The sequence below is a fragment of the Podarcis vaucheri genome, assembly GCF_965113315.1.
Source record: "Podarcis vaucheri genome assembly, chromosome: 12".
In the NCBI taxonomy this organism is placed as follows: Eukaryota; Metazoa; Chordata; class Lepidosauria; order Squamata; family Lacertidae; genus Podarcis; species Podarcis vaucheri.
The window spans coordinates 56778121-56806034 of NC_138750.1; the positions used below are offsets into that span (position 1 = coordinate 56778121).

The following is a 27914-nucleotide window of genomic DNA, read 5'->3' on the forward strand; positions in this document are numbered from 1 at the left end:
CTTAAGTCAAAGGCATGTGAACTGCTGCAAAGTGATGCCATTCCCCAAATATTTTTTTGTTTTTCCAGAGCTGCAGAATATCTTCGCCTCAAACTGTCAAACCATCGCCACAGATTAAGGTTTCATCAGAAATTCAAATTCAGCCTACATTGTTTCACACAGTGGTGGGGATTTATGCCTGGTTATAATTTGTGTGTTTTATTTTATTTTAAAAACACAACCAAATCCAGCTTTTGCACAGAACTGCAACTTGGTGGGGGACTGTGGCTCTCCAGATGTTGTCAAAATCCAACTCCCATCTGCCCCAACCAGCATGGCCAACGATTGGGAATGATGGGAGTTGTAGTCCGACTAGGTCAGAGGCTCCTCCACCCTTGCTTGCAGATATATCTTATCAGAAGGTCCATTCCATATGATATAGGAACAGGGTCTTCACTGTGGTAGCACCTACCTTTTGAAATCCCCTCCCATTAAATATTATTCAGGTGCCATCTCTACTGTCTTTCTGGAACCCACTCAAGTTCTTTCAACATGCCCCTTAAGCAGAGATATTTATCCCTGTCTACACCCACATTGGAAGTGTTTTTAATTGTTTTCATACATATGGATTTTGAGATATTTTTATTGTATTATTTAATCACTGATGTGTTTGACACCCTGGCCTCCTGTAGAATCACAGAATTGTAGGCTTATTTACACATATCACAGAATCATAGAATTGTAGCATTGGAAGGGACCCCAAAGCTCATCTCGTCCACCCCCTGAAATGCAGGAATCTCAACTAAAGCATCTGTCAGGGAACTGCCATCGGAGCCAAGAGTGGGGGTAAGGCTCCCCGACCATGCAGGAGAAGGGACCAGTAGAGGGAGAGAGAACACTCCCTTTGGGGAAGGTAATCAGCGTGACACCGGGGAGGAAGGGGATCAGGGAAGGACTTCAGAGAGAGGGCTCCAAGACTCTTCCACAGAGACCAGCAGGGAGAGTCCAGGACCTCCGCTGGCTACGCCTACTCTGCGCAGAAAGCTTCCACGCAGGGAAGCTAGGCGGAGACTGGGCGTCAAGGAATTTTTATGTTGGAAGAAGTTCAGGAAACGCCCACTGACGGATTCTGCCAGTGACTGACACAGCCATGGAGAAAGGGCTGTCCAGCCAGGGAAAGGTTTAGCCAGGCAACGTTGCCTAGAGCTTCAGCATCCTTTACGCACGAGCAACCCCAATTCCCATTACAGCATCCATGACAGATGGCCATACAACCTCTGCTTAAAAACCTCCAATGAATAAGAATCCACCACCTTCCGAGGGAGACCATTCCACTGTCAAATAGCTCTTACTTTCAGAGTTCTTTCTGGCGTTTAATCGGAATCTCCTTTCTCGTAACTTGAAGCCATTGGTTCAAATCCTACCCTCCTGAGCAGAAGAAAACAAGCTTGCTCCATCTTCCACGTGACAACTCTTGAGATACTTGAAGATGATTATCATATCTTCTCTTCGCCTCCTCTTTTCTGGGCTAAACAGACCCAGCTCCCTCAACCATTCCTTTGGGACCTCTTTCTAAAACTCTGGAGCATGGGTAGGCAACCTAAGGGCTGGTTCTGGCCCAATTGCCTTCTAAATCTGGCCTGCGGATGGTCCGGGAATTAGGGTGTTTTTGCATGAGTAGAATGCGTGCTTTTATTTAAAATGCACCTCTGGGTTATTTGAGGCGAAAGGAATTTGTTCATTTTTTTTCCTTCAAAATATAGTCCGGCCCCACAAGGTCTGAGGGACAGTGGACTGGCCCCCTGCTGAAAAAGTTTGCTGACCCCTGTTCTGGAGAGCCACTGCCAGTCTGTGTTGACAGCCAATGGGAGCCTCTGAACCCCCCCCCCAATTTTCCTGGACTCCAACTCCCATAAGCCCAAGCCAACAAGGCTAATGGTCAGGGATGATGGGAACTGTAGTTCAGAAACTTCTGAAGGTTCACATGCCTCACAGGTTCCACACTTGGAGACAGTACCAAGCTAAAGGGATGAATAATGTGAGTTTCTATAAGGCAGTTTCCTATGTTCCAAAACAGACATTAAGCTTTCCTAATTGCTAGATTAAAAACAAACCCCAGAATTTGCATTAAATATTAAAATTCCATTACTTCCAAAGTCTGGTCCAAATCATTTTGGCAGCCATACCAAAATCCACCGAACTTTCAACAAAATCTACTTACGAGCCATGCTTGCCTGAGCAAACATTATGTATTGTCGATCATGCTGTTTGTAACATTCCATCCTTTACACCCCAAACTGAATGCATTCTTAGTGACGGCTTAATTTCTTGCACTATCTTTTGCTGGTTCAAAACATATGTATCCACACACAAATGTGGGTTGCAATCCACTGAGAGCAGTCAAGTACAACATTCCTTGTTTTCCTAGAGTGGACATGCAGGGGAATGTTTGGTTCAGCCAGTTGAAAACTTCCTGTTTTCCTCCTGGCTAGAGCATCCTTCCTTTTGCATGTGACTAGAGGTGGGTGTGACCTTACCAGTCCAGGTAACAAAAGGACAAGGCATGCTGCCACACCCTCTCTTTTTCACTTCCTTCCTCGTTGGACCAGCTTTTTAGCTAGGAATGCTCTGCTAGCTCTCAGCCAGCAGAAGCACTGGATTATTCCCCCATATGGGATAGATCCACATGTACATATCTGTAACTAAGTCTGCCTTCAGGGATCCAACTGTGAACTGATGTGAGTAAACTTCTTTTATTGACTTTAAATAAGATTGTTGTGTCTTTATTCTTTTAAGAGGGATAAAGGGGAACTTACCAGGAACATACAATTCATTACTGAATTGTATGATAGTGAGAGGCTTACACAAGCCTGCAACCAGCTATCTGCTGTGCATATTAGAAGGGGAACGTAAACTCTGCTAAGTAAAGGAAATTGCTAGCACAAGTTAAAAGGTAAAGGGACCCCTGACCATTAGGTCCAGTCGTAATGACTCGGGTTGCGGCGCTCATCTCGCTTTACTGGCCGAGGGAGCCAGTGTACAGCTTCTGGGTCATGTGGCCAGCATGACTGAGCCGCTTCTGGCAAAACAGAGCAGCACACGGAAACTCTGTTTACCTTCCCGCCAGAGCAGTACCTATTTATCTACTTGCACTTTGACATGCTTACGAACTACTAGGTTGGCAGGAGCAGGGACCGAGCAACGGGAGCTTACCCCATCGTGGGAATTCAAACCGCCGACCTTCTGATCGGCAAGTCCTAGGCTCTGTGGTTTAACCCACAGCGCCACCTGCATCCCTATTCATAAGCGCAACTTAGGAAGGATATTAATAAACAATATATCCTCTCCTGCCACCCTGAACATTCTCACAACGAACACATTTGTATTGTTGACACTTTTCAGTCTCTTCCCTTTGTCCACCAAATCGCTATTCTCATGAGCAACACATACCTTCAGGGCATGGAATAATGGAGCTAACTTCTTAAATATCTAAGCAGATATATGGGCCTGATCCGCACCTGGGCAGGAGACATCCTAGCAGCTCTACGTTGTGGAAGAGGAATATATGTTTGTATACGTCATGCAGGAATGCAACCATCCATTTATTTAGTTATAGATTACAAAACCCATAGTGCAGTGCAACCAAGAGAAATGGAACATAGGGAAAGAAACCCAAAGAACTGAAATCGACACACAATCGGAACCAGCTGAAATTATCAGCCACACCACTGTGGGAGCACAACAACAAAAATGGACGGCTTCCAAAAGGTTTGGCTCATACATATTTCCTAAGCCAAGTCCCAGACTCTCTTCACAGCACACAGACAGCATCACTGGAGAGCCTCGAATCATGTGCCCAGAAAGGGCAGGTCTTCTAGCAATAGTGGATCATTCCACCCTGGAAAGCCATCTGAACCAAGCACAATGGAGCATGGTCCTTGTTAGCAATGTAATCTACTGACACAACCTATTATGTAATAATAATTGCCTCCTATGCCCATCTCAAGGCAATGCGCAGACTGCAATAAAAAACAGATCTGCAAGCACTGAGCAGTAGACAAATTTAATAAAGGATAATAATAATTTTTAAAAGATGCATCTTCAGTGTTCACCCAAAACCTGTGCAGTGAGGGTGCCTGATGTACCTCCACAGGGAGAGATTGCCACAATTTAGGGGCTGCTGCAGAGAAGGCCCTGTCTAAAGGATGGCAGTGGATCTACCACAAGAGACCCCTCTGCTGATTTTAACACCTGAGAGGGTCTGTAGGAGAGGAGGCTATCTCTCAGATATTTGGGGCCTAGGTTTGGGTCTTAGGGACCCCCAGTTCAAAGGAAGTCCCAGTGTGAAAAGGTGCAGTTGCTATCGCCGCTGGGAACAAACGAACAAACTTCATCACAGGCTGAAATCCGGATGTGATCATCTTTTTAGGGTGCAAGGTAGTTAATTATAATAACCCTAATAGTTATGAAGGGGGCTTAATTCAAAGCACACCAGAGCTGAATCCCAGGGCTTGGGGACTTGTCCCTCACCCCATGAGCAAGGTGATTATTAAACCTATCTAAAAAGAGGTCCTCTGTTCATGTGCAGAGTGTTTTCTGTTCTTCTTACTTCAGGGAAGGACCACCAACTTTGGGTGTGTTGTGGAGGCAATTGCACCTCAAAGCAAGTAGGGAAAGATTGCAGCGAGTTCCCTGATTGTTTTTTTTTTTAAAGAAACTGATTAAAAAGGGGGGGGAAAGGGATTTCTATGGAGACCCCTCTAGCCCAGAATCTTGTTCTCACAGCTGCTGGCCCTACCTCACAGGGTTGTTGTGAAGATAATGTGACGTGTGTGTGCATGCGTGCAGAAACCATGTGCACCACCTCAGGGCGAAAGCAAGGCATAAATATAGAAAGAAAGAAGGTGGCAGGTGCCCACAAGCAAGACAACAACCCTCTCCTCAGCTGCATTAAAAGCGGGTTAGACTGGATGACCTTTGGAACCCCTTCTAACTCTGCAATGATAGTATGAAATAAATAGCCCTAGCGTTCCTCTGTGCCCTGCAATTTGCTCCCCACTCCCCTTCCTTCGGGGGGGGGCAATACCCCCTTCCTGCTACCTATGGGCCTTCACCCCCCAGCCCCCAACTACTGGGGATGGGACAGCAAGCCAGGCGTCGCAGACACGTGTACCAGAGCATCCTCGTGGCGCGCGCAAGGTCCTCGGAAACATCTCCAGGTAAGGCTTTTTTTGGGGGGGGGGGACCCGGAGAGCCGCTGCCGGTCCGTGTCGACACCACGGAGCTGGCCGGACCAACCAACCAGCTTCGCAGGTCCCTAACTGCAGGTGTGAGCTAGGTGCGCGCGGGGGGGGGCGGGTTTCCCCGTAGAGGCGCCTCTTCCTCCCCTCCCCCCCAAAGAGACCTCTCTCCGGCCACTTACCGGCAGCAGGAAGAAGAAAGCGGCGGGGAGCGCTCGGGGGCTGCGCGGCTGGGCCGATCGCCTCCCCATGAGGACAGTCCCCGGTGCCGGCCGTCCTTTCCGCCTCACGCCCGGCCCGAGCGCGTCGGCTCCGGCAGAGGCAAGCGCATCGCAGGCGCCCGGAGCCGCCGCCGCCGCTAATAAAAGGCCAGTCCCAGGCAAACTAACTTCCTCTGCTGCCGCAGAGCCGCCGCCTTCTCCTGCGCTCGCTGCGCGCTCCGCCCGAGGCTGCCTCGCTCAGGTCCCCCCGCCCGTGAGCATCCAGGGGGAAGCAGGCGCGAGAAACTCCCGTTGCCTTCGGTTGCAGGGTCCTCCCTCTTTCTCTCTGTGTGTGCTAAGATCACAGATGAGGAAGACAAGGGGACCTCTGAGCAGGTGCAAAGGGCCTCCCCACCCCGCGCCTCCAGAAAGCTGCCCACTGACCCGGCGTCGTGGTGGCACTTCTCACGCGGGCGAGAGCGCAGGTTTTATGGAGAGCTCCTGGCTTCAGGAAGCAGGGCTGGGGTGGGGAAGGTATTCGGAGAGAGAGCGGGGTGTGGGGGCTCCTGGGCACGTGCAAAGCGATCTCCCCTCTCTCCACCGAAGCACTACAATCAGCCCATTCGCGGACTGGGGTGTATGAGTTGCCAGCAGGTCAGCCTCCGCGGGTATCTGGAGAACAAGAAGAGCCCTGCAGGATCTTGCCCATCTGGTCTACCAACCTGTTCTCTGCAGATGCCCATAAGAAGTCCACCAGTAGATTGTTTCCACAGCAAGCAGGGACCCCAGAAGCTCTTGGGGTCCAAGGAGGAAGACTTAGACCGGCGCAACGCAAGCCTAGGCAGGTCAATGCCCAAGCTGAATTCTGTGGGGTTTACTCTCAGATGAACTATGTTCGGGATTGCAGCTCTAGAGAAGCAAAGGGTTCATCTGAGCTTTGGGTCCCTAGAGCAGGGGTCAGCAAATTTTTTCAGCAGGGAGCCAGTCCACTGTCCCTCAGACCTTGTGGGGGGCTGGACAATATTTTTTTTTTTGGGGGGGGGGAAATGAATGAATTCCTACACCCCACAAAAAACCCAGAGATGCATTTTAAATAAAAGGATACTCATGGAAAAACACGCTGATTCCCGGACCATCCATAGGCTGGATTTAGAAGGCAATAGGGCCGGATCTGGCCCCCGGGCCTTAGTTTGCCTACCCATAGGTAAAGGTAAAGTGGCCCCTGAACATTAGGTCCAGTCGTGACCAACTCTGGGGTTGCGGCGCTCATCTCGCTTTGTTGGCCAAGGCAGCCAGCGTACAGCTTCCGGGTCATGTGGCCAGCATGACTAAGCCGCTTCTGGCGAACCAGAGCAGCACACGGAAACGCTGTTTACCTTCCCACTGGAAATACACCTATTTATGTACTTGCACTTTGACGTGCTTTCGAACTGCTAGGTTGGCAGGAGCAGGGACCGAGCAACGGGAGCTCACCCCGTCGCGGGGATTCGAACCACCAACCTTCTGATCAGCAAGTCCTAGGCTCTGTGGTTTAACCCACAGCGCTACCCATGTCCCTTGCCTACCTATGCCCTAGACCAAATAGCCTCTCAGCACATACAGAATGCCTATATTGTTTCCATCAATTAAACTGCCTCTCCTCTGGGGGAAGCCTGTTCTGTGTGTCTCCCCCCCTTTCATCCTGTCCTAAAGTCCTGCCCTGATGGTGCCACCACGACAGATTACTGCCCACCCAAAGGCAAGGGGAGCCCAGAAGGAACAGGTTCCATTGTCAAACTGTTCCACACACGTTCAAAGTGTTGGTGCTGACCTTTAAAGCCCTAAACGGCCTTGGTTCAGTATATTTGAAGGAGCGTCTCCACCCCCATTGTTCTGCCCGGACACTGAGGTCCAGTGCCGAGGGCCTTCTGGCGGTTCCCTCACTGCGAGAAGCCAAGTTACAGGGAACCAGGCAGAGGGCCTTCTTGGTAGTGGCACCCGCCCTGTGGAACCCTCTCCTACCAGATGTCAAAGAGAAGAACAACTACCAGACTTTTAGAAGACATCTGAAGGCAGCCCTGTTTAGGGAAGCTTTTAACGTTTGATGTATTACGGTATTTTAATATTCTGTTAGAAGCCGCCCAGAGTGACTGGGGAGGCCTGGCCAGATGGGTGGGGTATAAATAATAAATTATTACAGTGGTACCTCGGGTCAAGTACTTAATTCGTTCCAGAGGTCTGTTCTTAACCTGAAACTGTTCTTAACCTGAAGCACCACTTTAGCTAATGGGGCCTCCTGCTGCTGCCGCGCGCCGCTGCACAATTCTGTTCTGACCCTGAAGCAAAGTTCTTAACCCGAGGTAATATTTCTGGGTTAGCGGAGTATGTAACCTGAAGCATCTGTAACCTGAGGTACCACTGTATTATTATTATTATTATTATTATTATTATTATTATTATTATTATGACATCCTATTACTTAAGCCCACCAGACCTAGTCCTGCTCTCCGGGGCAGCAGAAAGCAAGGCTTTCCCCTCTTACGGATACCAGAAGAGCGGCCCATCTAGGCCACCATCCTGTTCTCACAGTGGCCAACTAGATGCCTGTAAGAAACTTGCAAGCGGGACCTGAGTGCAAGGTCCCGCTCCCTTCCTGTGGCTTTCTGCAGTTGGCATTCAGAAGCATTTCTGCCTCCAACCATAGAAGCAGAGAATAGCCATCATGGCTAGTAGCCTTCCTCCTCCCCAAATATGTCCTCCTGTTCACGGGCTTTTCCTATATTTTTGCAGGACCTTAAAAATGCCAACGTGAACAACAGGAATGCCAGCAGTAAGCCTGCCCCCAATTCAGCCATTTCGGAGACTGAAAGGAGGTCACCAGTACACCAGCCGCCCTCCAGTAATGGTGGTGGCGGTGGCAGCTACAGCAACAACAACCCCACCTCCGTGGAGACCAATGGGACTGGCGCATATCACAGAGATGCTTTGATCAACAAGACGGTAGATGACCTTCCAGAGGGAGTGGACCCCACCAAGAAAGAGGTAGGTGAACACACACACACCGAATATTGTTTACCTTGCCGATTGAGCGGCGCACTCCCTGGTCGTTTCTCACACTGTTTTCACCCAACCACTGTGGCTAACATCGCTGGCACAGGAAGCAGCTATGTGAAAAGGGCAGCTCACATGAACAACACAATGAGGCACTTAAATGACACATTTGAGTGCAGTCAGGAGAGGGTGTTGGGAATAAGTCGCACAGAATAAGGGAGGTTAATGTTTTATTAAAAGGAACAAGGTCTGTTCGGGAGCACCAGGCCTAAGGAGCACAGCAATCAGGTAGGTCTTGCGCCTATGAGAGCCAGTGTGGTGTAGTGGTTGAGAGCGGTGGACTCGTAATCTGGTGAACTGGGTTCGCTTCCCCACTCCTCCACATGCAGCTGCTGGGTGACCTTGGGCTTGTCACACTTCTCCGAAGTCTCTCAGCCTCACTCACCTCACGGAGTGTTTGTTGTGGGGGAGGAAGGGAAAGGAGAATGTTAGCCGCTTTGAGACTCCTTAGGGTAGTGATAAAGCGGGATATCAAATCCAAACTCTTCTTCTTCTTCCAATTCAAAACCCTTTGTTGTGTAAGGAACTGAGTCACTTTGGAACTTAGCATCCCCCCCCCAAATAAATAAATAAACTTCCCTTTTGTGACCTGGGACCCCTTTTAGAACTGAAGGAGGGTCTTCCCTAGTCATCTCTCCCTGACACCCTCTGCTGCAAAGTCCAGTATTGATACTTTTACAGAGGAGCCACTATCCCACTGCCCCTAGTGTTTACCCAGCTGCTATATAAATACTTCAGTTAGTCAGCCTCTGTTCCCGAGAAGAATTCCGTGTTGAAAGGAAGCCTGTCAAAATATAAATCCTCCTCTTGTTTTCTTAAAAAAGAAACAGGTTCTAAGCTCACTATTATTAGAAATGTTTCGTTATCTTTTATTTATTTATTGAAGGGAGGGTGGGATGCCGCTGCTGCTGCTGCTGCTGCTTTTAACTGATGGAAACAAGGTTTGGTTTGGATTTCAGGCTTCGGCGGAAGGAAAAACAGAGGCATGGGGCAACCTCAAGGTGAAAATGCCCTGTCTTGTTTTGGAATCTGAGGATGAAGCCTGAAGATATGGAAGAAGAAGAAGAGTTTGGATTTGATATCCCGCTTTATCACTACCCTAAGGAGTCTCAAAGTGGCTAACAATCTCCTTTCCCTTCTTCCCCCACAACAAACACTCTGTGAGGTGAGTGGGTCTGAGAGACTTCAGAGAAGTGTGACTAGCCCAAGGTCACCCAGCAGCTGCATGTGGAGGAGTGGGAAAGTGAACCCGGTTCACCAGATTACGAGTCTACTGCTCTTAACTACTACACCACACTGGCTCCAGAGAGCATCCTTTTCCTTGGAGAAGTATGGGCATAGACGTTTATCCCTTACTCCATCTGTCTCAGGAGACAATAGAAGGATGCACCTTGAGGAGTAAAGTCAAATTACCAGAGAGTTACAGCGTCTGCTGCGGCTGTAGAGACTGATACAGGAGAGACATGTTTTGTTGCAGCTGGAGCAGATGAAGGCGTCCAATTGCGCTGCTGCAAATGCACTATGGGGTTTCTTCCCTCTGAGCTCCTCCCCGCAGTTATTCCTCCTCTGATCACCGCTGTGGATACACAACCTGACTGTCTGCCTCCAGGCACTGCGGTCGGTTGTCTGCAAGGGGTTAACGTTGTCAGCCTTCACATTGCAGGCATCTTTGCAATGCAGAGTTGGTCTGCCAGCAGGCCTGGTGCTTGAAGCCAGCTCCCCACAGAGCACGTCCCTGGGGATCCAGTCTGTGTACGTGAGCAAGCCAGTACATGACCAAGTTGATCCCTCACAGAGTTAGAATTCCCAGCATCCCTTCACAAACTACAGTGCCCAGAATTCTTTGAATGGGGGCGGAGAGAATGTGCTTCAGAGGTGCTTTAATGGTACAGTGTGAATAATAATAATAATAATAATAATAATAATAATAATAATAATAATAATAATAATAATATATTTATACCCCACACATCTGGCTAGGTTTCCCCAGCCACTCTGGGCGGCTCCCAACAGCACATTAAAAACACAATAAAAGATCAAACATGAAAAACTTCCCTAAACAGGGCTGCCTTCAGATGTCTTCTAAAAGTCAGATAGTTGTTTATTTCCTTGACATCTGATGGGAGGGCGTTCCACAGGTCGGGTGTCACTACCTGAGAGCCAGTGTGGTATAGTGGTTAAGAGTGGTAGACTCCATGGGATTCTCAAGAGTCTCCTCCAGCACCATAATTCAAAAAGGACTCCCCCTACTGGTGGTTAACCCTTACCGGACTTCAAGCAGATGGGCTGAAGCTGGATATAGTCGGTTAGGACCAGTGCCTAAGCCAATACCGCTCTTCATCTTTAACCAATAAAGTTGTGGCCTTATTTAGCCCATTAACCTTAATAATTGTGTCATGTGTCTTTATTTCCACTGGGGAACTCGCCACGCAACAGGATGCTTGACTAGACGGGCCATTGACTTGATCCAGCAAGCTATTCCTATGTTCTTGTCCAGCTCTGAGGGCCGTCTGGCAGTTCCCTCACTGTGAGATGTAAGGTTACAGGGAACCAGGCAGAGGGCCTTCTCAGTGGTGGCACCCGCCCTGTAGAACGCCCTCCCATCAGATGTCAAGGAGATAAACAACTATCTGACTTTTAGAAGACATCTGAAGACAGCCCTGTTTAGGGAAATTTTTTAATGTTTGATCTTTTACCATGTTTTAATGTTCTGTTGGGAGCCGCCCTTTCTTTCAAAAAAAAAAAAAAAGAGAGAAAAGAACAATAGGACTTTCGCAGTTTGGAAAGTGACAAGAAAATGCACGGGAAAATGTTGGGCCAATGAATGCTTAGTGGGAAGACACGGAAGAACCTGAGAAGCAAATCAGTGCTCCTAGTCATACAACTGTCCGCATAAACAAATTGGAATGAATATTCAATGAAGACCAGACCAATGAAGATGATCGCTGAACAAACAGGTCACTGAGAGCAGCACTGAGTGTGGTGCATACACAGGAAGGACCCATTGCTCAGTGCTTTACAGATGAGCATATTCAGTTGGAGAATTGTCTCTCATTGCCCCAGCCTCACCCCTTTCTTCCATGTATTGCATTTCAAAATAATAGGGTATTTCAATTATGGGCATCAGGTCTTTGATGTCAACGACAAGTGTTTCCAGGCCACTCATGCATTCATTGTCCGGGCAGTTTCGGGGGGGGGGAATTTTCCTAAGACACACACACACACAGACCGTTATTTCAGGAAAGTGTTGCATTCATTATTAATAGAAGCCCTTGAGCTCACTTTCTTTACAAGCTGAAATTATTATGTTCCTGGTTTCAAATGTCATGGGCTGCGGGCTGTTCTCTGTGGCTGAATGGCTGTTTGCTAAGGACAGACCCACTCCAAATCTGCCAGGCTAAAGCCTTCCTATTAGGGAAAAGCACAAACCTTTATTTTGGTCCCCATTTAACCACGTATAGTAAAGCTATGGTTTTCCCAGTAGTGATGTATGGAAGTGAAAGCTGGACCATAAAGAAGGCTGATCACCAAAGAATTGATGCTTTTGAATTATGGTGCTGGAGGAGACTCTTGAGAGTCCCATGGACTGCAAGAAGATCAAACCTATCCATTCTGAAGGAAATCAGCCCTGAGTGCTCACTGGAAGGACAGATCCTGAAGCTGAGGCTCCAAGACTTTGGCCACCTCATGAGAAGAGACGACTCCCTGGAAAAGACCCTGATGCTGGGAAAGATGGAGGGCACAAGGAGAAGGGGACGACAGAGGATGAGATGGTTGGATAGTGTTCTTGAAGCTACCAGCATGAGTTTGACCAAACTGTGGGAGGCAGTGGGAAGACAGGAGTGCCTGGCGTGCTCTGGTCCATGGGGTCACAAAGAGTCAGACACAACTAAACAACAACAAGGGGGAGTCCTGCTGATGCACATCAACTAGGAGCTCCCCCGGGATCACCGACTGGGGGTGTCCCTTAGGCCCTCGCCTCCATAGGCTTCGGACAGGGCCACACCTCCCAGAATCTTTTACCAGACTACCCTTCAATATGCGGGGCAGGTGATGGCGCTATCTCCCTTCTTCCATCTACAGAACTAAACCAATGCCTAATCACCAATACCAAGAAAGTTGTGATGATTTGCTACGAGGCAGGTGAAAACGAAGTGGCTGGTGCCAATTTGCCAAGTGGAAAAATTCCTACCAGGCCCCTCAACAGCGACCAACTGAGGTCCATAGCAAGGTCAAGGAACGAAAGCCTTAAAGGGCAGGAGGATGGGAAACAAGAACAGCTGGTAGGCGGGAAAAGAGGGAGATCCCTGGCCGCACCTGCGTTAAATAGAGCAGGCCACGCCCCCAGAGCCAGCCGATTGGCTGGCCAGGGGGTGATGCGGCCAGGGATTCCCTCAATCGTGCAGAGGCATGAAGCCCACAACACCACCTCCTTTGCAGGGCGGAAGTGGCTTTCTCACAGTGGCCAACCTGGATGTTTATGATAAACCAGCAAGCAGGACCTGAACTCAAGACCAACTCTCCCTCCTGTGGCTTCCTGCAACTGATATTCAGAAGCTTTGCAACCTCTGCCTGTGAAGGCAGAGCAGGGACATCATGGCTAGTGACCACTGACCATCTCCTCCTCCTTCCGCCATTTTTCAAAACCATGGAAGCTGGTGGCTAACAGTGCTTTTCATGGGAGCAAGTTCCACAATTTGGCAATGCCTTGCTTGTTTCCCAGAAACATCTGGCAGCCAGAATTTGAAACAGGGTGAAGGACATGATGAGAAATGGGTAAGCTGTGCGGCTCCCCAGAATTTGCTGGACTCCCTCTCCCATCATCCCTGACCATGGGCCATGAAAGGTTGAGGCTGCTGGGATTTGGAGTCCATCTGGAGAGCTGCAGGTTCTCAATCCCTGGACTAGCAGAGAAACCAGTGACAACCCTTCAGCAAGGCCACTTTTCTTTATATTTATCACCTTGCGCTCTTATGCGCTCTTATGCCTCTGTTGATTAGTTACTGGATGTGCTTTTTTTTCAACCTCACCTTTTCCTGCGTCCGTCCTAATGCCAGCTTAATTAGATTTAAAAGGGAGCTTTGCAACAGCTCAGGAGAAGTGAATAGGTTTGTTTGGAACTGTTGATGGATGGAAAGAATGTGATTAATAAAAGGCCGTCGCTGGGCTTTCCAGGCTCACAATTACATGCAGGGAAAGGCAGATTGTGGATCACAGCAGCTGATACGGGCAGAAATGATTATGTTTGCCACAAAACAGAGGGAAAGCGAAGGTTTGACACAGGAACATGCATGTGTGCACATCATCCAACCACTTTTTGGGAAGCCAAAGGCAAGGACCCCTATAGCTACTTGGAAACTGCAGGATTCTTGTGAAAACATTAAAGTTTATTATGCCACAAGCCTTGGTGAGTTAGAACCCACTTCATCAGGATGGAATTTTCTGACAGTCTTGATGTAGAACTTATCCGCATGGATTTCTTCTTCTTCCCCTATTTCCTTCTCACTTTTTAATCTTGACAAATAGTGAGTCCTCGCACCAAGTTCTTCTGAAAATACAATCATTTTTTTTATTTTTTTATTAAGTTTCCATTTTATCATATTTAAACACATCCTTATTATGCTATTTACTTATTTGCTCAATCGAGCTTCAACTTCCTTCATGGTTTTCATAGTTCATTATTACTTCATAGCATTTATACATTTTCCAATTTACTGTACGATTCACTCCCCCCATTTATCACAAATTTTAAAATAAATATAGGTAAAGGTAAAGGGACCCCTGACCATTAGGTCAAGTCGTGACTGACTCTGGGGTTGCGGCACTCATCTTGCTTTATTGGCTGAGGGAGCCGGCGTACAGCTTCCAGGTCATGTGGCCAGCATGACTAAGCCGCTTCTGGCAAACCAGAGCAGCGCACGGAAACGCCCTTTACCTTCCCGCCGGAGCAGTACCTATTTATCTACTTGCACTTTGACGTGCTTTCAAACTGCTAGGTGGGCAGGAGCAGGGACCGAGCAACGGGAACTCACCCCATCGCGGGGATTTGAACCACCGACCTTCTGATCGGCAAGTCCTAGGCTCTGTGGTTTAACCCACAGCGCCACCCGTGTCCCTAAAATAAATATTAAAAGGTGCAAATCATTGTTGTAAGTTTTCTTACAACAACCCTGCTAGTGTTGTTAATTGTTTACAGTTGTCCTTCAAGTATTGTACACATTTGCTCCAGTCTTTTTGGAAAGCTGGATCACGCTGGTTTCGGATTTCTCCGGTCAGCTTTGCCAATTCTGCATCTTCCTCTGCCACTCTTCTAATTAGGGAATTTCCTGTTGCTTCCATTTGGGGGCTAAAAGAGTTCTTGCTGCTGTTGTCACATACATAAAGCTAAAGGCAAAGGGCCCCCTGAGCATTAGGTCCAGTCGTGACCGACTATGGGGTTGCGGCGCTCATCTCGCTTTACTGGCCGAGGGAGCCGGCGTACAGCTTCCGGGTCATGTGGCCAGCATGACTAAGCCACTTCTGGCGAACCAGAGCAGCGAACGGAAACGCCATTTACCTTCCCACCGGAGAGGTACCTATTTATCTACTTGCACTTTGATGTGCTTTCAAACTGCTAGGTTGGCAGGAGCAGGGAGCGAGCAACGGGAGCTCACCCCATCACGGGGATTCGAACCGCCGACCTTCTGATCGGCAAGTCCTCTGTGGTTTAAACCCACAGCGCCACCCGCGTCCCTACAGAAACAGTTTTATATCTCTCTTTGGGATCTCTTCCCCTACTATACCTAACAAAAATGCCAATTCTTGCATACGATATGCATGATTATACGTACGACTTAATATTATATTTGCACTTATCCATCATCGCACTGTCAGCCATGCGCACATCAGGAGTGCCAGCTTGGCTGCCCGGGGGCTGTGGATGCCATGAAGTGTGCATGGCCCTGGCAATGAAATTTGTGGGTACCCGGGCACCCAGGGCCCAGGGAGTTGGCTAACCTCCCATGATCCTCTATCATCATCACTGCTGCCACTGGTAGAAAGGAGAAGGCATATACGGTGGAACCTCGGGTTACAGACACTTCAAGTTACAGACGCTTCAGGTTACAGACTCCGCTAACCCAGAAATAGTGCTTCAGGTTAAGAACTTTGCTTCAGGATGAGAACAGAAATTGTGCTCCGGCGGCGTGGCAGCAGCAGGAGGCCCCATTAGCTAAAGTGGTGCTTCAGGTTAAGTACAGTTTCAGGTTAAGAATGGACCTCTGGAACGAATTAAGTTCTTAACCCAAGGTACCACTCTATCTATCATCCATCCATCTATCTATCTATCTATCATCTATCTATCTATCTATCATCTATCTATCTATCTATCTATCATCTATCTATCTATCATCTATCTATCATCTATCTATCTATCTATCATCTATCATCTATCTATCTATCTATCTATCTATCTATCTATCTATCATCTATCTATCTATATCTATCTATATCTATCTATCTATCTATCTATCTATCATCATCATCTATCGTGTTGTTGTTGCCATCTGTCTGTCTTGGGAAAGAATGGAAGAATGCACCTTTGCAGATGAACTCAAACTGTTGGAGAGTTACAGTATCTGCTGTGGCTGTAGAGACCAATATGGGAGAGACATGTTTGGTTGCAGCTGGGGCAGATGAAGGCGTCCAGCTGTGCTGCTGCAGATGCACTATGGCATCTGCAAGACATTCCCACATGGTGGGGTTAACGTTGACAGCGATCGAGCCAAGTTTGCATACATCTTTGTCATGCGTAATCTGGGTCTTAATCCATTTAAAATGGATGTTGTTGGTGTTTGTTTGTTTATTTATTTATTTATTTATACCCCGTCCATCTGGCTGGGCTTCCCCAGCCACTCTGGGCGACTTCCAACAAAATATTAAAATACAGTAATGCATCAAACATTAAAAGCTTCCCTAAACAGGGCTGCCTTCAGATGTCTTCTAAAGGTCTGGTAGTTGTTGTTCTCTTTGACATCTGGTGGGAGAGCGTTCCACAGGGTGAGCGCCACTACCGAGAAGGCCCTCTGCCTGGTTCCCTGTAACCTCACTTCCCGCAATGAGGGAACTGCCAGAAGGCCTTTGGCGCTGGACCTCAGGGTGGAGACGCTCCTTCACACTCTCCTTTCCTCCATCCCCACTCTCCTTTCCTCCATCCCCACCCTTAAACCTTCCCCCTTTCCTCTCACCACTCTGCCCTTCTGCTGATGGGGGGGGGGAATGCCATCCCAAGTCGATTCCCAGCGTACTTCGTTCCGAGGCCAAAGAGTTCTGCTCACAAAAGGAGACAATAGACCACAAGCTTAAAATAAACCCAGAAATGACAGGAGATAACAATGACTAAAACACATCCTGTCACTTATTTAAAAAAAAAAAAATAGAAATGAGAGGCGAATGGCAGAGCTAGTTAAAAAGAAGAAGAAGCCACATCTCCCTCCTCCCCACCCCCCCCAAAAAAAAACTTCCCTTGGATAGATTTTAAAATAGATGCAACTCAGAGAGCTGAATTTGCTTTGGTACCCTGTTGGGCACAAATGGAGGCACAGCAAAACTCAACATGCGCACACACCATTTGTTTGCTGCTAAGGGATGCTTCCAGATCTAGACTGGAGGGGAAGAAATTGGTGGGTGTGGGTGTGTGGGAGAGAGAGAGAGAGAGAGAGAGAGAGAGAGAGAGAGAGAGAGAGAGAGAGAGAGATCCTCAGATTTTATTACTGCATTCACACTAAGGTTACCAGATATTTTTCAATGAATCTGGGGACACTTTTCAACTTCAATGGATTTTGTATGGGGTGGGGACTGATGATTAAATCCGGGGACTGTCCCTGAGAAACGGGGACATCTGGTAACCTTAATTCACACCCCACCTTTCTCTCTTTCTCCCCCTCTCCCTACACGTAGGCTTAGAATCCAAAGTCGTAAATATGAAGAAACTAAGTAAGGGACCATTTCTTCTTCTTCTTCACCAGTGGGACCTCTTGTGTGTGTATGTGTGTGTTTAAACTCTGTTAAGCAGTCCTAGTGATGTGGGAATTCAACAGGACAGGTGGTGGCAGTGGGACTGGGTAGCTCTAGCTTCCAACTTTTGAACTCCACTATAAACCAATTAATTTTTTAAACCCCAAGAGCTTCGCGCCCTCCTTGAGTGCAGCTGCCTGCCTGGAACGGTTTCTTGAACTGTGATAATGTACCTTTCTTGCCTGAATGGAAGGATGTTCATGAGCATAAAAATCTGACTTTTGCATTGGTGGCTGAAGGCTACTACACAAAGCTATGCATCATAACCGCCAATTTTGCTTTTGGCTCCAGCCACCACTGGCTGACGGTCCCCACAGAAGGTTCCTTATGGCTGAAAGAGAGAGGATAGGTCTTCCTACTTGTTGGGTTTTGGTAATTTGGTGAAAGAATGAAAGAAAAATTCCACGGATGCCTAGATCCAGGTTTGGGGCAATTACTCTTTGGTGAGAGAACCCCAGGAGAGATTTTAAAACCAAAAAACATCCAGCGAAGTAAAGCATGGAAATATAGGCTGTTAGACCTTTAAAATATGTCCTCCTAAGTTGCTTCCAAAGTTTCTCACTCTTCGTGACCCCATGGACCAGAGCACGCCAGGCACTCCTGTCTTCCACTGCCTCCCGCAGTTTGGTCAAACTCATGCTGGTAGCTTCGAGAACACTGTCCAACCATCTCGTCCTCTGTCGTCCCCTTCTCCTTGTGCCCTCCATCTTTCCCAACATCAGGGTCTTTTCCAGGGAGTCTTCTCTTCTCATGAGGTGGCCAAAGTACTGGAGCCTCAGCTTCAGGATCTGTCCTTCCAGTGAGCACTCAGGGCTGATTTCCATCAGAATGGATAGGTTTGATCTTCTTGCAGTCCATGGGACTCTCAAGAGTCTCCTCCAGCACCATAATTCAAAAGCATAAATTCTTTGGCCATCAGACTATATGGACCTTTGTTGGCAAGGTGATGTCTCTGCTTTTTTATGATGTTGTCTAGGTTTGTCATATACTTTCTTAAGTTCATTATGCCTGTTGTCATGGACAAAGACAACCCGCATAATGAACTTAGGAAAGTATTTAAATACACGTTTCCCAGAAAACCAGAGGCCTTTCTGCTGGGTTTGATGGGGAGGGAGATTAAGAAAAAGTACCAAAGACTATTTATGTACACCACAGCGGTGGCAAGAAATATGCTGGCCCCAAACTGGAAATTAGAAGAAGTTCCTACCATTGTGGAGTGGCAGATGAAAATGATGAACTATGCGGAGTTAGCCAAACTGACCGGCAGGATTCGGGATCAGGATGATCAGAAATTCCAGGAAAGTTGGAGTAAATTTATTGTGTATTTAAAGGAAAATTGTAAGAATTTTAAAACACTGGCAGGGCTGAAGTAACTCCTACAATGTATAAGATAGATATGAGGTTAAAAATCAAAATACGCGATGGGAGAGAATAAGGGATACCCGCTGAAGGGAAGGAGGGAAGTCGCAAGCTCAGCAGAGCTAAAAGTGCATATGTGGTTTAATGTATTGTAAAACAACTGTGTTTTTGTCCATGGAGTTTTCTTGGCAGGGATACTGGAGTGGCTTGCCGGTTCCTGCTCCAGGTGGATCACGTTTGGTCAAAACTCTCCACAATGACCTGTTCATCTTGGGTGGCCCTGCATGGCATAGCTCATAGCTTCTCTGGGTTATTCAAGCCACTTCGCCATGGCAAGGCAGTGAAAAGCTATGGTTTTCCCAATAGTGATGTATGGAAGTGAGAGCTGGACCATAAAAATGGCTGATTGCCGAAGGATCGATGCTTTTGAATTATGGTGCTGGAGGAGACTCTTGAGAGTCACATGGACTGCAAGAAGATCAAACCTATCCATTCTGAAGGAAATCAGCCCTGAGTGCTCACTGGAAGGACAGATCCTGAAGCTGAGGCTCCAAGACTTTGGCCACCTCATGAGAAGAGAAGACACTGATGTTGGGAAAGATGGAGGGCACAAGGAGAAGGGGACGACAGAGGAAGAGATGGTTGGACAGTGTTCTCGAAGCTACAAGCATGAGTTTGACCAAACTGCGGGAGGCAGTGGAAGACAGGAGTGCCTGGCGTGCTCTGGTCCAGGGGGTCATGAAGAGTCGGACACAACTAAACGACTAAACAACAAACAACAACAAAAAACGACTGTGTACAGAAGACAATAAAAAATTATTGATTAAAAAAAAAGAAACAAGCATCACAACTTACAGGCAGGAGACCTCTGTGCATGTTCCCAAGTCGGGCTTAGGAGGCACACCCATGGAACATGGAAGAGCATCATGCACAGATCATCCCTCGCAAAGCCTGCACAGTGACTGGAGTTGGCTGTTGCCGTGCATCACTGTGAAGTCCAAGTCTTTCTGGCATCTTGACGGCAACAGCTAATAGCGGATTCTTGGAAAGCTTCTCCGCTTCTGCGGAAGAGAGGTTTAATTGACAAATGTGTAGTCACCAGAGCTGCCTCTGGGCGAGTAAGGCCCAAGCAGGGGGAACAAGCCCCTCTGTCCTGGGACTGAGATGGCAACCGGGCAGGAAGGCAGGCAGGCAGGCAGGCAGGGAGGGACTTGGAGGGATTAGGCAAAAATAGAAACAAAACCTGCATACTCTAAGGAAAGACAAAGAAGGTTAATGACAACCTGGAAGCGGCAATTCAGGAGGGGCCGACGGAGGAGGAAATTAAAGCCGGCTCGCTGGAAATTGAAATAAACATGTAGGGTTTATTTTCATCCAATAAGCATCTCTAGGAATAATTTAGCCATCCGCTTCTGTTTGCAAATTGGACGTAGGTAGATTATCATTTCCCCCATTTCCCTTTTATGCTTATTTATAGCAGCCACGTACTCAGGGATGGCACCAGGGCCTGGTGACCTTGGGCAGCTGCTGGGGTCTCTGGACTGCCCTGGACTTTGCTGGTGTCTTACCACCTTCTGAGTTGGAGTCACCGCTTGCCAGGGCCTGGTTGGATGAAGTGGTGGAGTGGTGGAAGGCACCAACCAGGGGACCCCCCCCCCCACCTGAAACCCCAGAGAAGGAAGGCTCAGTGGCAGGGCATTGGTGGTGGGACACCAAGGAAGAAGGTAAGGAGGAGGTGATGGATGCTGAAGGGGCAACAGGGCTTTGTGAGCAGGAAGAGAATGGAAAATCTTTAAAGAGTACAGTGGTACCTCAGGTTACATACGCTTCAGGTTACAGACTCAGCTAACCCAGAAATATTACTGGGTGTCAGGGAACTGCCACCGGAGCCAGAGGGAGAGGGAGGGCTCCAGAGGGATTCCGGAGAGCGTCCTGGGAGGGAGAGAAGCAGCACATCTTCTGGGGAAGGAAAGCAGCGTAGCACCAGTGGAAAAGGGGGGCAGATGGGGGAATCGGCGAGGAGGCTCCATGACTCCTCGCCGGGGACCAGCGGGGAGAGCACGGGTCCTCCGATGCCCACACCCTCCCTGCGCAGAAGGCTTCCGCGCAGGGAGACTAGGCGGAGACTAGGCGTCAAAGAGCTTCATTGCTGGAAGAAGTTCAGGAAACGCCCACTGACAGATTCTGCCAGCGATTGAGACAGCCACGGGCGAGTGGCTGTCCAAACAGAAAGGGTTCACTCAGGCAACCCAGCCAGTTGTGGCGCCGATTTACGCCCGAGCAACCCCTAGAACCATTACACCGGGTTAAGAACTTTGCTTCAGGATGAGAACAGAAATCGTGCTCCGGCGGCGCGGCAGCAGCAGGAGGCCCCGTTAGCTAAAGTGGTGCTTCAGGTTAAGAACAGTTTCAGGTTAAGAACGGACCTCCGGAACGAATTAAGTACTTAACCCGAGGTACCACTGTATTTGGAAAAGCATTACAATAACAAATATCTCCTGGCAGAAATAGAATGATCCTTGTAAAACAGCAAGTATAATGGTTTTATATATATATATATCTGACAAAAACAAAGAAAGAAATACAATAACTTGGAACTGTGTGTGAAAAAAATTGTAGAAATAATAATACAATAAGTCTAATCGGAAGCCAAATGTGTTTGTTTTGTTTTCCCTTTTCCCTTTTTTCGCTTCGCCTCACTCCCCCCCCCCTTCTTCTTCCTCTTTTCTTTTCTTTTTGTGTCTCCTTTCTTGTTCTTTCTCTTTTTGATATGTTAAGAAAGAGAGAAAGGGATAAAAGTGCAATATGAAAACTTCAGTTAAAGTGATGTTGTGTAAATTTTCGGTTACTATTTATATATTGTGAAAATTGGTTAAGTGCAATGAATTGATGTCGCAACTTCTGTGGTTTTTTTTCCTTTGTTGAATTCTAAATAAAGTATTATTTGGGGGTGGGGGGTGGGGAGGAAGAGCCGGTGACAGGGAGAAGTTCGGACTCCGAGGCTGTACACTGATCCTGGGACCTCTTGAATGCAAAGCAGGTGTGATGGCCTGGGATTTGGACTCGGAGGCTGAACCTGAGGAATCTCAGCCTGCACAGGAGTCCCCGCCTCCAGAACCAGCTGAGCTGGGGCTGGGGCATGAGCCTGAAGGGTCCTCACCTGCGCTGGATCCTCAGGTGCAGGCACCAGCTGAGTCTGCTCTGGCTTCTGAGGTGATGGAGGACCCATTGCCTGCAGGTGCTCCACTCTCAGCCCCGTCAGTGGAAGCTGAGGTTGCCTCTGGGTCCGGTAACCCTCCAGCCTCTCCTGAGCTGCAGAGGCTCAGGGCAGAGAGGCGGAGGGAACTAAGGTCTCGCAGGAGGAGTGCTCGCCTCCAGGCCAGGAGAGGCGAGTCACCTGTGGACCAGGGCTGCCCTGTGCCTCGGGGGAGATCAAAGCCGGCCAGCCCCAGCCCCAAGTTGCGGGAGCAATATTGTTGGTTTCTAGTTCCTGCCTGAACCCTGTCCTGCTTTCTTGCCTGAGCTCCTGACCCACCCTGGCTCCCTCCTTGCAAGCCTGTTCCTAAGTTCACCCGACTCCCTGCCCTGCACCCAGCTTCGGCTACTACGGACTGCCTCCACGTTGCACCTTTGACCATGGACCGGACTTGGACCTCGCCTCTCTGGTAAGCCACAGGACCAGCACAGCAGGTGTTCTATTGCTGAGCTCAGGGGGGTGCAGGGGGTGCGGTCCACCCTGGATGTCATCCCTAAGGGGCTGACAAAATGGCACACCGCGGGGGCGGCACTTACCGCAGGGCCTGGCCCACAGCGCGCCAGAGCCATGTGTCTCTTCTGGGAGTGACACTGTGGCTTGGGACTCGCACTGCCTGAAACGGCAGCATGGGTCTTGCATCTGGCAGGAGGACTCCGTGGGCCGCTTGCCATGGCGCCCCCCAGGTGGATCACCGCCCTGCCTCCATGAGTGAATTGTCCCGTCTCTGTCGGCGGATTGCCCTGGCCCCGCTGCTCCCGGTGCTGGAACAGCTAGCTACACTTCTGGCTGAGCTACGACTCTTCCCTCTAATCTCAGCAGAGACACATATTGAGTGAAGCAAATGCCACAGCCGCCATGATCTTCATTTCCTGGAGGGGGGGCCTATTGTGAGTGTGGGCTAGGACTACAGACCTAACACGGGCCCTGATCGCAAACAAATGCAAGGATAGCATTAGGCAGGTTGTTCCAGTAAATTTATCCAGACCCTGAGCAATTAACCCACAAAAAAGTGCCTTAGTTCGGTGACAGGCCTTGCTGAAAAGCCCAGACATGACAAAATGGAGAGAGATGTGCAGAAAGGCATGTTCTGTTTGAAAGCTCCCAGATAATACTCTTGACTAGGAGCCAGTTCCCCCTCTCAGTTACATGAGACAGATCCATCAACTCCCTTTACATCCCTGGCACCATTTTCTGATTTGGACGAGGGTGAGTGACAGCTCCTGGCTCTCTGCCGGGAACAATCAGCGCCTGTAAATATATTTTCACTTCCTTCCTTGCCCTTTGCTGCTCATCAATAAGTGATAACGTTTCTGATCGTTTTTAAAACAAACAAAAAACTGCAGATCAGGCAGGAGTCGCATTGAGTTTTCTCAAAGATTTTTCTTTTCCTGAAAAACTTCATGAGGAAAGTTTTCTCACCCACCCACCTGCTCGGAAATGGAAGGCCGCTTTGTAACATTACCTCTGAATAGTCCCCATCTTCTTCTTTTTCTTGGTGGCCCTATTTCCATGTACCGGAAGTGCAACAACAGAGATCATTCTGTTTGTAACCTAAGGGTTAATTCTGCTATTAGTAAATCAGCCAACCAAGAGGGTGTGTGGGCGGATGTGTTCCTTAGCAACCAGTCAGGGTCACATGACACTCCCTAAGGCAGCATGTGCTCTGATTGGCTATGTAGATCTGAGGGAGTTTCCCCCTGTGGGTTTGGTCAAACGTCAGCCTGCTATGTACAAGGCCTGACTTAAGAAAGGCAAAGCCTCCCTGTCTCTTTCTCAATAAATTATACTTCCCATTTCTCTTCCAAGAAATAGCTTAGAATTCCAATTTCTGCACAGAGCTGCGCAAACCAGATTTGCAGGTTCCAAATAAGAAACACTTGATAGCCTTTTTTTTACCGGTGTTTGAAAACTGGATATAATTGACACACAGAAACAGGATCAGCAGGAAATCAAGGAGAGAGGTTGTGCCTGATCACAACCACACACTGTGCCCCATGGAGGCTATGGGTGTATTATTATTGCCCTGGCAACTGCGGTGTCTCGGTAGGCAGAACTGAGCTTTCAGGCTTTTGTGGAAGCATCCGAACAATTTTGATATCCCTGCCAGTGAGGGAATCCGAGCCAGAAAGAGCTCATTGCCAGGAGCTGGACAGCACCCACTGTCTCCTCCTGTTTCCATCCCCTCATCCCAGTCAACATGGTCAATGGCCAAACATCCTTCCATGTGCTGCTCACAAGGCAGAAACAGTGGCAAGCTTCAAATATCTCCTAAAGACCCATATATTTAAGCAGGCATCCCCAAGCTCATAAGATTCACAGAATCACAGAACTGCAGAGCTGGAAGGGACCCTGACAATCATCTAGCTCAACCCCTGGCAATGCAGAAATTTGCAGTTGTCCCAGATGGGGATCAAACCTGTGATCATTGCATTGCCAGCACCATGGATCCACATGTGTTCTGTTTTGTTGTTTATTGCTATCTTGCTGAATGTTTTGTTGATGGCTTCTCTGTTTTGATGGGTGTATTTCTTTGTATCTTTGGCATGTACAGTTTCCTTTTTCTTTTAAAAAAGCATCTCTCTCTGTTTTATGTAAACTGCTTTGGGATTTTTGTACGTTAAGCAGCATATAACTATTATTGAGGATGGTGACGGCGATGTGCAAATGGTTGTGGATGCAGCCCACACAAAATGAATTTTGGTACGACTCTGCATCACCCTCCTACATTCTCTCAACTTCCATCTGTACATCACGAATTGAGAGGAGGCAAGCATAAATGTGCAGCCCTCTGTACATTTCTAACAATGTAAAGGTAAAGGTAAAGGGACCCCTGACCACTAGGTCCAGTCGTGGCCGACTCTGGGGTTGCGGTGCTCATCTTGCTTTATTGGCCGAGGGTGCCGGCGTACAGCTTCCGGGTCATGTGGCCAGCATGACTAAGCCGCTTCTGGTGAACCAGAGCAGCACACGGAAACGCCGTTTACCTTCCCGCCATAGCGGTACCTATTTATCAACTTGCACTTTGACATGCTTTCGAACTGCTAGGTTGGCAGGAGCAGGGACCGAGCAACGGGAGCTCACGCCATCGCGGGGATTTGAACCACCGACCTTCTGATCGGCAAGCCCAAGAGATTCTGTGATTTAATCCACAGTGCCACCCGCGTCCCTTGTAACAATGTACCAAACACAATTTGTGTTATACATCTTGAGAAAGCCACACACACACACACACACACAGTAGTACCACCAGGGTCTGGCCTGCCCAAGGAAAGGAAAAGTGGCTTTGGCTTCTGAGTTAAGGAGAGATTGATTGATTATTTAATTTCTATACTGCTTAAAATATTAAAATATCTCAAAGCAGATACAAAAAACTGAAGCAACAACAGGCAACTGGGTGAAGTGAAAGAAAAAAGTAATATTGAACATTCTTGTGCTATCATATCAGCTGATGCCAACTTTCTCTTAACATCAGTAGAAAAATAATAATGATGGATGGGGCCAAAGGTTGGGCATGGAAGCCTCCCATGAAAGAAAAGAAAAGCTTTGCAAAATCCCTGTCAACTGCTTCTATAAGTTAAAGCATATCAGACTGCAAACCGGGAAGATGACAGCTTGTCTGCTAAATCTGTAGTGTAACGAGGGAGTTTGCACAAAGGCATATTTGGTTCAAGGTTTGGTCTACCTGCAATCAAAGGAACTGAGGCACTGAAAAACTCTCCAGATGTAATTGATTCCTGTTTCACATATGGAAGCTTTCACAACCTCTCTTCCTGACCGTAAGAAAATAAGAACAGGCTTCCTTTTTTTGTAAGTCTTTTTGCAACGATTCGCAGCACCTTCTCATTTCCCATCAGGCGGAAAAATGGGAAGAGCCAACCCTGAGAACCACAGTTGAAATTTATTAGGGACATGCCCTGGTTTGGAAGATTTGGCTCCCCATTTGGGACCAAATAATTCTGATCATGATTCTTGCTTGCCAGGAGGGAGGGCAGTGGTGTGTGAGTGTGGGTCGCAGCCAGTTTTACTGCACAAAGGTAACAATTTCATGCCTTGCCCCATTGCAATGTTTGTAAGACGTTGTCTGTTCTGGGGCCGAACAGGGCCTTTAAGGTGATTTAGGAGAACAACAGACAGGCTGCTTCTTAATCCTGTAATCCACCATATAGAGAACCACTTCCAATGCATTATGGAAAGATTAAGAAAAAGCAACAACTTGATTTCCTCCTTTAGAGATACAGCACATTGTAACTCCAAAACAGCAGTATGATTGGCCTTCGATGGGGCGGCGATTAGAGCTTTGCTGCTGTTCACCCCCGACGGCTTATTCATGTTATTTTATTAACTATTTATCATTCAGCGATCTCCCACTTCCAATACAGATTTATGCAGAGCGTCAGCCGCGTTCAGGGAGCTCTCTATTGTGGCAGGACAAATTGTACCGAACATTGATGATCTTTATGTAATGTGCCTGGCATAATCTCCAAACTGGCTTTCTTCTGATCTCCAGCCTCCGGGCGCTCCGGCCTTCCCATTTATTGCTTGTCTGGAGCAAAAACTTGCTTCCTCTCGGCTATGGCCATCCCCTCTGTCAGGGACGAAATGATTCGCGCGCAAAAGCCCTGCATCAAATGACTATGGGACCTTTAGTTGGGAAAACAGAGGTGATCTTTCAATCATACGGAAATGGACTCTCTTGGAAAGGAGAAGCTTTTGTTTTCTGTCTGTTAGTTTAGGGCAGCGGTGGGCAACCTCAGGCACAGCGGCTAAATATGCTTTACCCCGCAGACCTCTTGTGGGAATGTTCTGGGGTGCAGGAGAGGATATATTGACTAATTATATCCTTATCCAACTTGTGCTAACAAGTTCCCAAAATATCAGCAGAGTTTACAAACATTCCCCTTTTAGTTCGCAACGGTAACGTGTGCACAGGTTCGCTAGAACCTCTATAATAATTGCTCTGGTAATTTCCCCTTTGTTCCCTCTTAAAATACAAGACACAACACAGTCTTTATAAAAGTATAAAGAGTTTACGCACGATCTGTTCACAATATGATCCCAGACGGCAGACAGGCTTAAAAAGGTAAAATACACTTAGAATCTATCTTATAGGAAGATAGCCCTCTCCTCTCTTGGCTGAGAGCCAAGAGGGCATCCTGCTTCTTCGAAAGGTGATGGCAGAGAGAGAGAGAGAGATGGCTGCCTGCCCTGTGCTTTTGTCATTACCTGCACAGGTGAGGCCACACCCACCTCTGGTCACATGCGGAGGAAGTCCGTCCCCAGGAAGTTTACCTGCTTGCTGGACAGACATCCCTCCCCATGTTTTAACATGTACACTCTAGGAATGTTGTCATTGACTGCTCCTGTGTTTACATCCCACACCTCTCTCTCTCTCTCTCCCTCCCTCCCTCCCTCCCTCCCTCCCTCCCTCTCTCCCCTACCTCCCTGGACTCTCCTCTGCCTACTCCACTGTTGGCATACCTCATTGGCTCTGTTTTCCACCCTCCTTGCCTATCTTGGCTTGCCTGGAGTATTTGATTTATCCAAGAAGCTCAAGATGACCTACACAGTTCTCCTTCCCATTCCATCCTCACAACAGCCCTGCGAGGTCCATGAAACTCACTGGGTGACCTTGGGCCATTAACTCACTCTCAGCCCAAACCTCACCTCACAGGGTCGTTGTGGAGGATAATATGGGGAGGAGAATTGCTAGGACACCTCAAGTAACTTGGAGGAAAG

General features: G+C 48.1%; 1 protein-coding gene across 1 annotated transcript in view; it reads right to left on the reverse strand.

Annotated features, from left to right (window-relative positions):
- Positions 1–5620, reverse strand: part of CRHR2 (corticotropin releasing hormone receptor 2) — a 201264-nt gene extending 195644 nt beyond the window's left edge. The window contains exon 1 of the mRNA XM_082192528.1: positions 5402–5620. Within this exon, the coding sequence (XP_082048654.1) occupies positions 5402–5470 (69 nt within the window). The 5' untranslated portion in view covers positions 5471–5620. The remainder of the gene's footprint in view (positions 1–5401) is intronic.
- Between the last annotated feature and the right edge of the window lie 22294 nt (positions 5621–27914).